Here is a 12,517-nt window from a genome sequence, read left to right as displayed (position 1 = left end):
TGCCAGCATTACCAAATCACATTACACGTTTCAGTAAGAAAATACATACTTGCTTTCTCATAAAATTGCTACTTTGTGCTCCGTCACAGCACCTACAGCCTAGACAAAGATAACACAGACTCAGGCTACCATGTACATTGCGGATAAATAGTTGCCCCCCCAGACCTGTATCAGTCAGATCAGTATGCGGATAGACTGGTGCAAGACAAACAGGATCGGCTTGTCAGGCTCTAGTAGGCTTCAACAAAATGGTGGCCGTCCCCACATAGACACCGACTCCCTGTTGCATGAATGTGAATAAGGTGAGTAAAAGATGGCTTCAGCTCCTACTCTCCACCTGTAGAGAACTCCTTAGACGCGTTTTGCCCTTTTTGGGTCCTAATCATATAGGCCTCTACTATTAAGCCCCAAAAAAGGTCAAAACGCATCTGAGTTTCACCCTTTTTTCCCACTGAATGTTTTTACTGTGACTGCTGTCGCAGTTTTTGCAACAAAACGCTGCTTTTTTACAAACTCTGTGCTTGTCTGGTAGGTGGTGTCTATCTCACAAACTGTTAAACTGTGGCGGCCTGTAAGGAAAGTGCTGCCTACCAAGGTAGGCTCACAGTTTGTAAACAGTACAACGCTACAGAGACGGTGATAGTAGTAGCTATCATGCTGGAGCTCGGCAAGAGGAAGTCAACGATCAGTGTCAGCACATAGGGCCTAAGGGAATTGTTAGGCAGGAGGTGTGGTGTTTATATGTGGATGGGGTGCTGCTTTATTTATGCCCTGCATTTGATACTTAGTGGAGCCATACTTCACTGCTACATTGATTGCAGCCTCCCCTCCTCACAATTCTCTGGCCAGAACTCTCTCCTTGATGAGGGTGTTGCTTCCACCCCCAAGCCCACCTCTATGTGTTTTCTCTTGACAGGAAGCAGCTAACTATAAAGTGCTATGCCTTCTCTGGTAAGTACAAAGTGAGCAGTTCTCTCCATCCTCCCAGTGCAGTCTTTACTAAAACTAAACCATAACCTGCCTTAGGGTATGGTGGCACACTGTCCACCAGTGTTAGTGGACATACTTTCCATTAGTGTAAGGGGTCACACTGAATGCCAGGATAAGGGGGCACATTGACCACCAGTGTAGAGGGGAACACTGACCACCAGTGTAAGGAAGCAGAATCTCACCACCAGAGTAAGAGGACATACTCTCCACCAGTGTAAAGGGGTACATTGACCAACAGTGTAAGGTGGCACACTGACCACCAGTGTAAGGGGGAACACTGTTCAGCAGTGCTCACTAACCACTAGTGTAAGGGGACACACCATCTACCACTATATGGAGCACACCATCCACCACTATATGGAGCACACTTTCCCCCACTGCTCACTAACCAACAGTGTAAGGGAGCACACGGTCCACCCATTGAAAAAGGCAAACTGACCACCAATATAAGGGGGCACACTGACCACCAGTGCAATAGGATAAACTGTCAGATTTGTATTTCTGTTGGTATCCCTGTTGCACATTTTCCCTTAATTGTCTATTTTGTGATGCTGTTGCCAGCAGGACAAGAAGTGAGATAAATCTCTCCAACGCAGCACTGGATAGCAGTAAAATCCCAACGAGAGTTAAAAACCTAACCCGCTGTATTCAAAGATAGAAAAAGGCGTTTGGCTTAAAAAAAACTTTAATACACATAGGTAACACAATTTGAAATAAAATAAATAAATAGTTAGTAAAAAGGCAACATACAGTAAGTTCATAAAACACTTCACTGCCCGAAGCCAGTGACGTTTGAAATTGCAGGAGTAAATATATGAAACCGAGGACTAGTCCTGGAAACAGAAGTGAGAAGATAACTAGAGGTTTCTATATGTGCCTGGGGTTCTTGAACCACTTATTATCTATCCCACATGGAGAGATCCCTATCTCTTGTAGAAGTCATGTTGGCTTCTCTAGAAGTCAGTCCATCAGATACTTATGCCGCGTACAGACAATCGGATTTTCCGACAACAAAAGCCGTGAATTTTTTTCCGACGGATGTTGGCTCAAACTTGTTTTGCGTACACACGGTCACACAAATAGCCAGTGCGGCTCTGCTTGATTCCGAGCATGTGTGGAATTTTGTGCGTCGGAATTGTCTACACACGCTCGGAACTTACAGGTTTTGTTGTCGGAAAATTTGAGATCCGGCTCTCAAACATCTGTTGTCGGAAATTCCGACAGCAAATGTCCGATGGAGCCTACACACGGTCGGAATTTCCGACAACAAGCTCACATCCAACATTTGTTGTCGGAAATTCCGATCGTGTGTACGCGGCATAAGAGTGCAAGCTACTAATAGAGTGAGACCATGCAGGGACAGACTCCTATCTACAACTTTGTATCCAACTAGGGGTTAAAATAAAATGTAAAATAAATAAATAATTACAAAGCTTAGACTGATAATAAAAAATAAATAAATAATTTGATAGCTGCTGCAGACCATAAAATTATACCCCTATGAATCATATAAATAATTAAGGATACTCTGAATAAAAGCCGGCTATGGTCACTGTAGATATAGAATTTGATGTTTTCAAAAAGAGGAAACAAAGTATGTGACTAGAATCTTTCAGTAGGTCCTAGTTAGGGACACAATCAAACCAACTTTAACTACTTTAATTACCGCCATGTTTTATTTAGCTGTTAAATATAGTATTTATTTGTACATCAATATATTTACAGTAAAATATATAAAAATTGTTTATACACTGCCAGCCCCTTTAAGGGGGATAACCCAGACCAGTGCCACCCCCAACCATATAAAAACAGTAGTGTTGCGCATACTATAAGATGTTGATGACTGTGTATGATTTTACATGCTATCAATATTACAGCGGAGACAGAAAGTATTCAGACCCCCTTAAATTTTTCACTCTTTGTTATATTGCAGCCATTTGCTAAAATCATTTGAGTTCATTTTTTTCCTCATTAATGTACACACAACACCCCATATTGACAGAAAAACACAGAATTGTTAACATTTTTGCAGATTTATTAAAAAGTAAAAACTGAAATATCACATGGTCCTATGTATTCAGACCCTTAGCTGTGACACTCATATATTTAACTCAGGTGCTGTCCATTTCTTCTGATCATCATTGAGATGGTTCTACACCTTCATTTGAGTCCAGCTGTGTTTTATTATACTGATTGGACTTGATTAGGAAAGCCACACACCTGTCTATATAAGACCTTACAGCTCACAGTGCATGTCAGAGCAAATGAGAATCATGAGGTCAAAAGGAACTGCCTGAAGAGCTCAGAGACAGAATTGTGGCAAGGCACAGATCTGGCCAGGGTTACAAAAAAAATTCTGCTGCACTTAATGTTCCTAAGAGCACAGTGGCCTCCATAATCCTTAAATGGAAGACGTTTGGGACGACCAGAACCATTCCTAGAGCTGGTCGTCTGGCCAAACTGAGCTATCAGAGGAGAAGAGCCTTGGTGAGAGAGGTAAAGAAGAACCCAAAGATCACTGTGGCTGAGCTCCAGACATGCAGTCGGGAGATGGGAGAAAGTTGTAGAAAGTCAACCATCACTGCAGCCCTCCACCAGTCGGGGCTTTATGGCAGAGTGGCCCGACGGAAGCCTCTCCTCAGTGCAAGACACATGAAAGCCTGCATGGAGTTTGCTAAAAAACACCTGAAGGACTCCAAGATGGTAAGAAATAACATTCTTTGGTCCGATGAGACCAAGATAGAACTTTTTGGCCTTAATTCTAAGCGGTATGTGTGGAGAAAACCAGGCACTGCTCATCACCTGTCCAATACAGTCCCAACAGTGAAGCATGGTGGTGGCAGCATCATGCTGTGGGGGTGTTTTTCAACTGCAGGGACAGGACGACTGGTTGCGATCGAGGGAAAGATGAATGCGGCCAAGTACAGGGATATCCTGGATGAAAATCTTCTCCAGAGTGCTCAGGACCTCAGACTGGACCGAAGGTTTACCTTCCAACAAGACAATGACCCTAAACACACAGCTAAAATAACGAAGGAGTGGCTTCACAACAACTCTGTGACTGTTCTTGAATGGCCCAGCCAGAGCCCTGACTTAAACCCAATTGAGCATCTCTGGAGAGACCTAAAAATGGCTGTCCACCAACGTTTACCATCCAACCTGGCAGAACTGTAGTGGATCTGCAAGGAAGAATGGCAGAGGATCCCCAAATCCAGGTGTGAAAAACTTGTTGCATCTTTCCCAAAAAGACTCATGGCTGTATTAGATCAAAAGGGTGCTTCTACTAAATACTGAGCAAAGGGTCTGAATACTTAGGACCATGTGATATTTCAGTTTTTCTTTTTTAATAAATCTGCAAAAATGTCAACAATTCTGTGTTTTTCTGTCAATATGGGGTGCTGTGTGTACATTAATGAGGAACAAAATGAACTTAAATGATTTTAGCAAATGGCTGCAATATAACAAAGAGTGACAAATTTAAGGGGGTCTGAATACTTTCCGTCCCCACTGTATATATCAATGGGTTAATGATTAGTGGGACAAGTGATGTGGTACTAGGTTATAACCTTAAAGAGGCAAGCATTGTAGAAACATAAACATTTTTAAGGATTTTAAATATATTTTAGTACAAATTAAAAAAAAAATGTTAATGGCTAAATTAATCATTATGGTAATTATATGTGGACTTTGATACCAATAAAGTCCTGGTCTAGTTCTAATAGTTAAGGACCCATGCAAAACATAGTTACATAGTAGGTGAGGTTGAAAAAAGACCATCAAGTCCAACCTATGTGTGTGATTTTATGTCAGTATTACATTTTATATCCCTGTATGTGGTCATTCAGGTGCTTATCTAATCGTTTTTTGAAACTATCGATGCTCCCCGCTGAGACCACCGCCTGTCAAGGGAATTCCACATCCTTGCCGCTCTTACAGTAAAGAACCCTCTATGTAGTTTAAGGTGAAACCTCTTTTCTTCTAATTTTAATGAGTGGCCACGTGTCTTATTAAACTCCCTTCCACGGAAAAGTTTTATCCCTATTGTGGGGTCACCAGTATGGTATTTGTAAATTGAAATCATATCCCCTCTCAAGCGTCTCTTCTCCAGTGAGAATAAGTTCAGTGCTCACAACCTTTCTTCATAACTAAGATCCTCCAGACCCTTTATTAGCATTGTTGCCCTTCTTTGTACTCGCTCCATTTCCAGTACATCCTTCCTGAGGACTGGTGCCCAGATCTGGACAGCATACTCCAGGTGCGGCCGGACCAGAGTCTTGTATAGCGGGAGAATTATCGTTTTATCTCTGGAGTTGATCCCCTTTATAATGCATGCCAATATTCTGTTTGCTTTGTTCGCAGCAACTTGGCATTGCATGCCATTGCTGAGCCTATCATCTACTAGGACCCCCAGGTCCTTTTCCATCCTAGATTCCCCCAGAGGTTCACCCCCCCAGGGAGTAGATTGCATTCATATTTTTGCCACCCAAATGCATTATTTTACATTTGGGTGGCAAAACAGTTGCAACCAAAGTAACTGCGAGGCTGCTGACACCCCAGCTTGTTACCTGTCAGTCACTGTGTTATTCCTTCCAAGAATATCACTCTCTCCTGGAAACTGCTGATCTGCTGGGTAGTTTTTAGAATGCCTTTGTCATGTCATGTATCTGGTAATGTCTGTAATGGAGATAGGGAGGATCCTTGTTCAGGGACGTCACGCATTCATGGCCAGGGAGGTAGCAGTGTGCCAAAGAAGCCAGGCAAGCAATTTTTCCAGGATAGAGCTTCCCAGTTGTCACTCAACACATTTTGGGGAAAAGGCGCTCCCCCTTCCTCAAAATCAAACATGCAGGGATCTCTTTATTTAGTAGATCCACCATAGTAGATCTGCTTGTGTACCTAACTAGCGTTTAAAGCTTTGTTCATACCATGCAGATATTGTGAAACTCACATGCATTTCTGTACGTTTCTGCAGAACACGTATACGCAGCCCATTTATTTCAATGGGCTGCCCTTTGCGCGAGAAAAACACAAAAGAAGTCCCTGGGCCTTTTGCTAAGTCACGCTACAACGAACTGCATGGTGTTGCGGCACCATGCATTTTGGTGCGTACAAAAACGCGCCTGTTAGCAGATGCATGCAAGTAATGTCGCCCGTCTGCTAAAGTGCAGCACGTTTCTGTGCTATTCAGAAAAGCATGTGATTTTCCATGTGCCCAAAGTGTGAACCTACGATACTATTTAGATTTTTTTTTTTCCACTTTTTGAAAACATGGAGTTCTATAACTATGGTGAGCACAGCAGTCTTTGTTTCCAACTAGGTGAAAGATGTGCGATTTTTCAGGCTGTCAAGGTCCGATGAGTTGGATGCTGCTGGTTAGTGAGAGTGCAGTCTGAGGAAAGGTCCGTCCAGACCAAAAGCATACTGCAAAAATATGCAAAATAAGAGCGCAGCGCCTCATAAGCATACAAAACAAGAAAACCATCAACAAATAATGCATTAAAGTCCATGCAATAAAACTGAGATCCCAGTATAAAGTCCAATAAAGTGACAAATGTAATGACACCAGTGTTGATAAAGTAATTCTTCTTAGGAGTGCTTCACTGATCTCTCACCACCAACAAGTGAAATGCAAACTCACCCAAGCGAGTAGCTGTCATCACAGCAGCATAAACGATCAAGCAAGGAACATTGCAGCATAGGGACTCCAAGGACTTATCCTTTAGAAAGCCTCCAACTTTGAATGAATAAAGCTCGCCAAGAGCCAGAAAAAGATTCCAATAGTGTAGTATTTTAATGTTAAAAACATGTATACAGCAGATAAAGAACAGTGAATTGATAAATCGATTATCTCCCCGGGACGGAGATTTTGGCGCTGACGTCACGCTGCTGTTCGATTCCTGGGTTGACAGCGGATTTTAGATGTGAGTTCATCAATTCAATGCCCTTTATCTGCTGTATACATGTTTTTAACATTAAAATACTACACTATTGGAATCTTTTTCTGGCTCTTGGCGAGCTTTATTCATTCGTAGTTGGAGGCTTTCTAAAGGAGAAGTCATTGGAGTCCCTATGCTGCAATGTTCCTTGCTTGATCAACATGCTGTTTTGGGCGTTTATGCTGCTGTAATGGTAGCTACTCACTTTGGTGAATTTGCAATTCACTTTTTGGTGGTGGGAGATCACTGAAGCACTTCTAAGAAGATTTGCTGCATCAACACTGGTGTCATTGCTTTACATTTGTCACTTTATTGGACTTTATACTGGGATCTCAGTTTTATTGCCTGGACTTTAATGCATCATTTATTGATTTATTTTTGTTTTGTATGCTTATGAGGCACTGCACTCTTAATTTGCACATTTCCACGAAAGCACAGATATGCTGCTTTTTGGTGTAAGCAGCAATATTAAAAATTATTATTATTAATATTGTTTCACAGCGCAGATATCACTTTTTATAATACTTCAAAAATAGCGTAAGATAGCCTGGCCACCGCACACCTCACCTGGCCCGAGTGGTTAGCAGGTAAGAGCAGCCTCAGCTCGATTTATCCAGACCACAACTCCAACATGTTTCGCCCCGCCCCCAGGGCTTAGTCATGGAGATAGGGATCAGGGACACTGACTGGTGACAGTATGTAAAAAACAATGTAATCATTTCTTACACTTTTTTTCTCTGTTTACAAATTTTTTTTTTTTACATACTGTGGCCAAAGCAACACAGCGGGGGATATTTACTAAAGGCAAATCCACTTTGCACTACAAGTGCACTGAAAGTGCACTTGAAAGTGCACTTGGAAGTGCAGTCGCTGTAGATCCAAGGGGGACATGCAAGGAAAATAAAAAGCAGCCTTTTTAGCTTGCACGTGATTGACTGATAAAATCAGCAGCGCTTCCCCTCATTTCAGATTTACCCCTCAGATTTACAGTGACTGCACATCCAAGTGCAATAGCAGTGCACTTGTAGTGCAAAGTGGAATTGCCTTTCATAAATAACCCCCAGTGTCACCATAGTGACACTGTACTACTCTGGGAAGGTAATCAGGATTTCTTTTTCACACTCTTATTGCTTATTACAGTGATGATCACTGTAATAATCAATCGAACACTGTTCAAAGGTTTCATTCATGAAAGTCTGCTTACTACTGTGATGATGTGATTGGCCACAGCTATCACATGGTACAGCTGTGCTGTGATTGGCCCCTGTACAATGTGATCACTGTGACCAATCACATAGATCACAATAGTATATGCAATGGCTATGAATGAAAGCCAATGTTGACCACTGACATGTGATCACTCTGATTGGTCAAACAGCGGCCTGGTACAATAATCTGTATTCCACCAGACATAGTGGGTCATAGATCGTGCCGCTGGGTGCCCCCTAGGGCACGCACTAACCGTGTAAATAGGAGGATGTCATATGACCTCCTCCCGAGATAACAGTATTCCCGCCAGGAATAGGCCAGGCGGGAAGTGGATGAAAAACAAATTAAGCAATAACAATATAATGTCAGGACTGTTACAAATTTTAGGCTGACATTAAATATCTGACAGAAGAAGGAGAAAGAGTAGAAAAGAGTGCAGTATAAACAGAGGAAGGTGAGATTATGCTTACTGCTACAAGTTTTCTTATCTGGATTCAAGATAAACCCAGGACGACACTGACAGACGTACGAGTCGTTAGCGTTCACACACTCATGCTGACAGCCATGAGTACCCAAGGCACAATAGTTCACAACTACAAAGAGAAATAAAAGTAACATTTCAGAAACATTAAATTCATGTGAAAGAATTGTAAAATAAAACAGCTAAATAGACAATTAAAATACTTAAATGCGAACTTTTATTTTTCCAAATCTTAGTTCTTTTATGTGAAAGTTGAACTTGGCATGTTCTGATTCTCCCTATGGCTCCAGAATGCTGCTAATTACATTGAAGGAGATGGGCCAAAGCAAGACCTGCAAGTAACTTTAGATGCTGGTACCGCTGAATCTACTAATCATTCTGAAGGTAACCTCAGCTTAAGAACAAATATTTGAATTGCCCAATTCTTATGCCGCGTACAATTTCCGTCGGAAAAATTTTGGATGGTTTTTCCAACAGAATTCCGCTCAAGCTTGCCTTGCACACACACGGTCACACAAAAGTTCGCTGAACTTTCGACCATCAAGAACGCGGTGACGTACAACACTACGACGAGCCGAGAAAATTAAGTTCAATGCTTACGAGCATGCATCGAATTGTTTCTGAGCATGCGTAGGAATTTTGCGCGTTGAAATTGCTACAGATGATCGGAATTTCCGACCGGAACTTTTTTCCGACCGAAAAATAGAGAACCTGCTCCCAATCTTTTGCTGGCTGTAATTCAGCCAGCAAAAGTCCTGTGGAGCATACACACGGTCGCATTTTCCGACCAAAAGCTCTCATCGGTCCTTTGCTGGCCAAATTTCCGATCATGTGTACGCGGCATTAGAGTTTATTCCGAGATAAGCAAAAATTGTCTAAATACAAGAGTCATGTGTATTCTGACTGGAACCTTGGTGTGCTTTGTGTACTTCTTACAGATCTGTGCAGCAATCCAATATGAAATTTTGCCTCTGGGCAGGAGCTTCCTGTAATAAAGACTGGTCACTGCTGCTCTCTTGCATTGTGCAGGGTGACTGGTCTTGTCTCCGCCCCCTTCTGTATTTTCTGCAGGCAATCTGTAGTGGTTGGGCCTATCTAGTCCCTCCCACAGCTCTGCTCTCTGTACAGGCTATGTGGAGCCCAGTAATGATGTAACTGCTACTTTTACAAAGTAATATTTGGCATTATAAAGGCATTTGTTGCACACAAAGTCAATTTGTTTCCTTTGTGGTTATTGAAGAATATATTAAAGTTTTTGTGCCCAAAGTTCAGCTTTAAGATGCGTGATGCAACATGAAGTCTTTGAAGAAAAAAAAGCTCTTACTAGCATAGCCTACAGCCCCTGATTGGCAAAAGTTTTTCAACATGTCCCTTCCTTTGAAAGAAGTTAATGATATGATCAACTTCTATTGAGCAGGGATGGCCAGACACTGATCAAAATCATTCCCTGCAGAAGTGGCCAAATTTCGATTGGTGTATGGCCAACTTTAGGGAGGGTGATAGCACCTGTCAGGGTTTGATCTCTTTGTCCAATCATGGTAAATCCTCTATACTCTAACAGCATAAAATGGTTGCAGCTGCCCCACTTTCTGTCACCTTCTCCAAAGTAGATAAAACTCTTTTTTAAACAGCCGTGCCTTAGCAACCAGGATTCCTTAAAGTAGATGGATTAGAACCCCTGTCAGTTTTTTTTATCACAGCATGTGTCCCCCGTTAGAGAGATCCACCCTCTCTGTTTGTAATGTTTACAATTATCATTGAAAGTGAAAGCAAAAGAAAATCCCAAATTTTGGGTTGTCCCCCAGAAAAGTAATAGAGGGGAAACCTTCCAGTGGGTACATTAGCTCTGGTGACCTGGGGGTCCGCAAGGAATTCCCTTAATTTGCAGGGATTTCATCTCGCTTCCTGTTTTGGCTAGAGAATCCTTTCTAATGGGACAAAGAGGGCAAAAATAAACCTTACCTTACTCTATCCAAAATGAAAAAAAGGTTTTGCCTATAGTTTTACTTTAACATATCATTGGGATGGCACTCACAAGTCCTCACCAGCTGCACACTGCCGTTCATCTAGATTCTCCTCATCCCTGGCTACCTGGAGTCCTTTACTTTACAGTGGAACCTCGGATTACGAGCATAATCCATTCCAGGAGAATGCTCGTAATCCAAATTACTCGCATATCAAAGCGAGTTTCCCCATAGAAGTCAATGGAAATGAAAATAATTTGTTCCGCATTGACTTCAATGGCATGTAATACCGCATGTGGCCTGAGGTGGGGGGGCGCCGGAGAGCCTCAGAAATGGCCGGAAAAGCCCGAGGACACCACCCTCGGCAAACATTGGAAAGACTCCATTCCCGAGGTTTGCCAAGGTCTGCCGAGCTGTCCTCGGGCCTTTTCGCGCATTTACGAACGGCGCTGATCGGCTGCGATCGGCTCTGCCCCCCCCCCACCTCAGGCCAAACGCAGTACTGCACACGCTTTAGCCTGAATCGTGCTCGTTTTGAGAGACAACACTCGCAAACTGAGTTAAGATTTTTAAATATACAAGTGCTCGTATTGCGAAATGCTCGTTAACCGCATTACTCGCAATCCGAGGTTCCACTGTATATTAAAAGGGGAACATGCAACTCACATCTCCAAATGGAGAAAAAAAATGCTTTATCAGAGACTGTCAGCTGGCTTCAGAATCTCCTTTTTAACCACATTTCCTTAAAAATAGAATTCCAGCATACTGTAAACCTAACTAGTTTTAAAACTGTCCCTTCCCCTCCTCTGAACACCTATACTGTACTGACTAACCTGTATAAAAAAGAGGAGTATACTTACCCTTTTTCAGTCTGCTCCGGTCTGGCCAAGTGATCTGGGCCCCATGTATCAGCCCTTGGAGGATGCAGGGGAGAGGAGAAAGCACCAACAGCAACTGGGACATAGGAGCCTACGGGTGACATCACCACTCTTGAATTTCCCACCCATTGTCGAGTGCTCTAACTTCTTTTCAGCCCATTCTGGTCTGGTATGGTCTTGTGATCCCATGTCAGACAGCAGCATCTGCAGGGGAGAGGAGAGAGCGCTCGACAATGGCTGGGAAATCTGGGAGTGGTGATGTCACCCATAGGCTTCCATGTCCCAGCCGTTGATGGTGATCCCTCCTCTTCTCTGCAGCCGCCGCTGGCTGACATGGGATAACGTGACCATACAGGACTAGAATGGGCAGAAAATAGGTAAGTATATACATCTGTTTTACACAGGCTAGTCAGAATAGGTGTTTGGGGGGGGGGGGGGACATTTTAGGACTAGTCAGGTTTAGGCTGGAATTCTACTTTAACAGTCCATTTCATTATTCCTTACATTGCTTATCTCCTAGCAGCCATATCTGAATTAAGGTGACCATACACTACACAATCTGTAAGGCCCCCGGATGGGCTTGGGTGAGAGAAATATGTCTGCATGGTGATATGGAGCTGATAACTTGTGAACTGGTGCCTGGAAGTTGATCCACAAAACAGTTTTGGACTTACCCCAGGGTGGTCAGGCAGTTCTGGTGAGGGTGTCTTTGCTAATGATCTGTCAAGGAATCCTGGCTGCTATGGAACATTTGTTTAAAAAAGTTTTGACTTTGATCTGTGTTTCCATGTGAAAGATTTCTCCTCACCTCCTGTCCCCCTGGCACCAGAGATGGGCTTCAAGGTGAATGAACACAGAAGACAACTTACTTTTACAAGACTTTTTATCTTTGGCCAGCTCATAGGCCTCGTAGCACTGGCACATGTAGGACCCTGGTGTGTTCACACAGATCTGCTGACAGCCATGGGACTCTGAAGCACACAGGTCCTGAACTACACAAGAGACACAATTAATAAATGCATTCAGATGCCATTCTGTTGCTACTGATCTCTTCCTTCT

General features: G+C 42.8%; 1 protein-coding gene across 1 annotated transcript in view; it reads right to left on the bottom strand.

Moving 5' to 3' along the window:
* The window catches only part of MATN2 (matrilin 2), a 178,402-nt gene that overhangs the window by 94,797 nt on the left and 71,088 nt on the right, over positions 1 to 12,517 (bottom strand). Inside the window, exons 5-6 of the mRNA XM_073632018.1 lie at positions 12,328 to 12,450; positions 8,606 to 8,728 (exon numbers count right to left, since the gene is read on the bottom strand). Of these exons, the coding sequence (XP_073488119.1) occupies positions 8,606 to 8,728; positions 12,328 to 12,450 (246 nt within the window). The remainder of the gene's footprint in view (positions 1 to 8,605; positions 8,729 to 12,327; positions 12,451 to 12,517) is intronic.

Source organism: Aquarana catesbeiana, linkage group LG05 (genome assembly GCF_042186555.1).
Source record: "Aquarana catesbeiana isolate 2022-GZ linkage group LG05, ASM4218655v1, whole genome shotgun sequence".
Classification (NCBI taxonomy): domain Eukaryota; kingdom Metazoa; phylum Chordata; class Amphibia; order Anura; family Ranidae; genus Aquarana; species Aquarana catesbeiana.
Note: the sequence above shows the minus strand (reverse complement) of the source record. Positions and strands in the feature narration are given on the sequence as shown.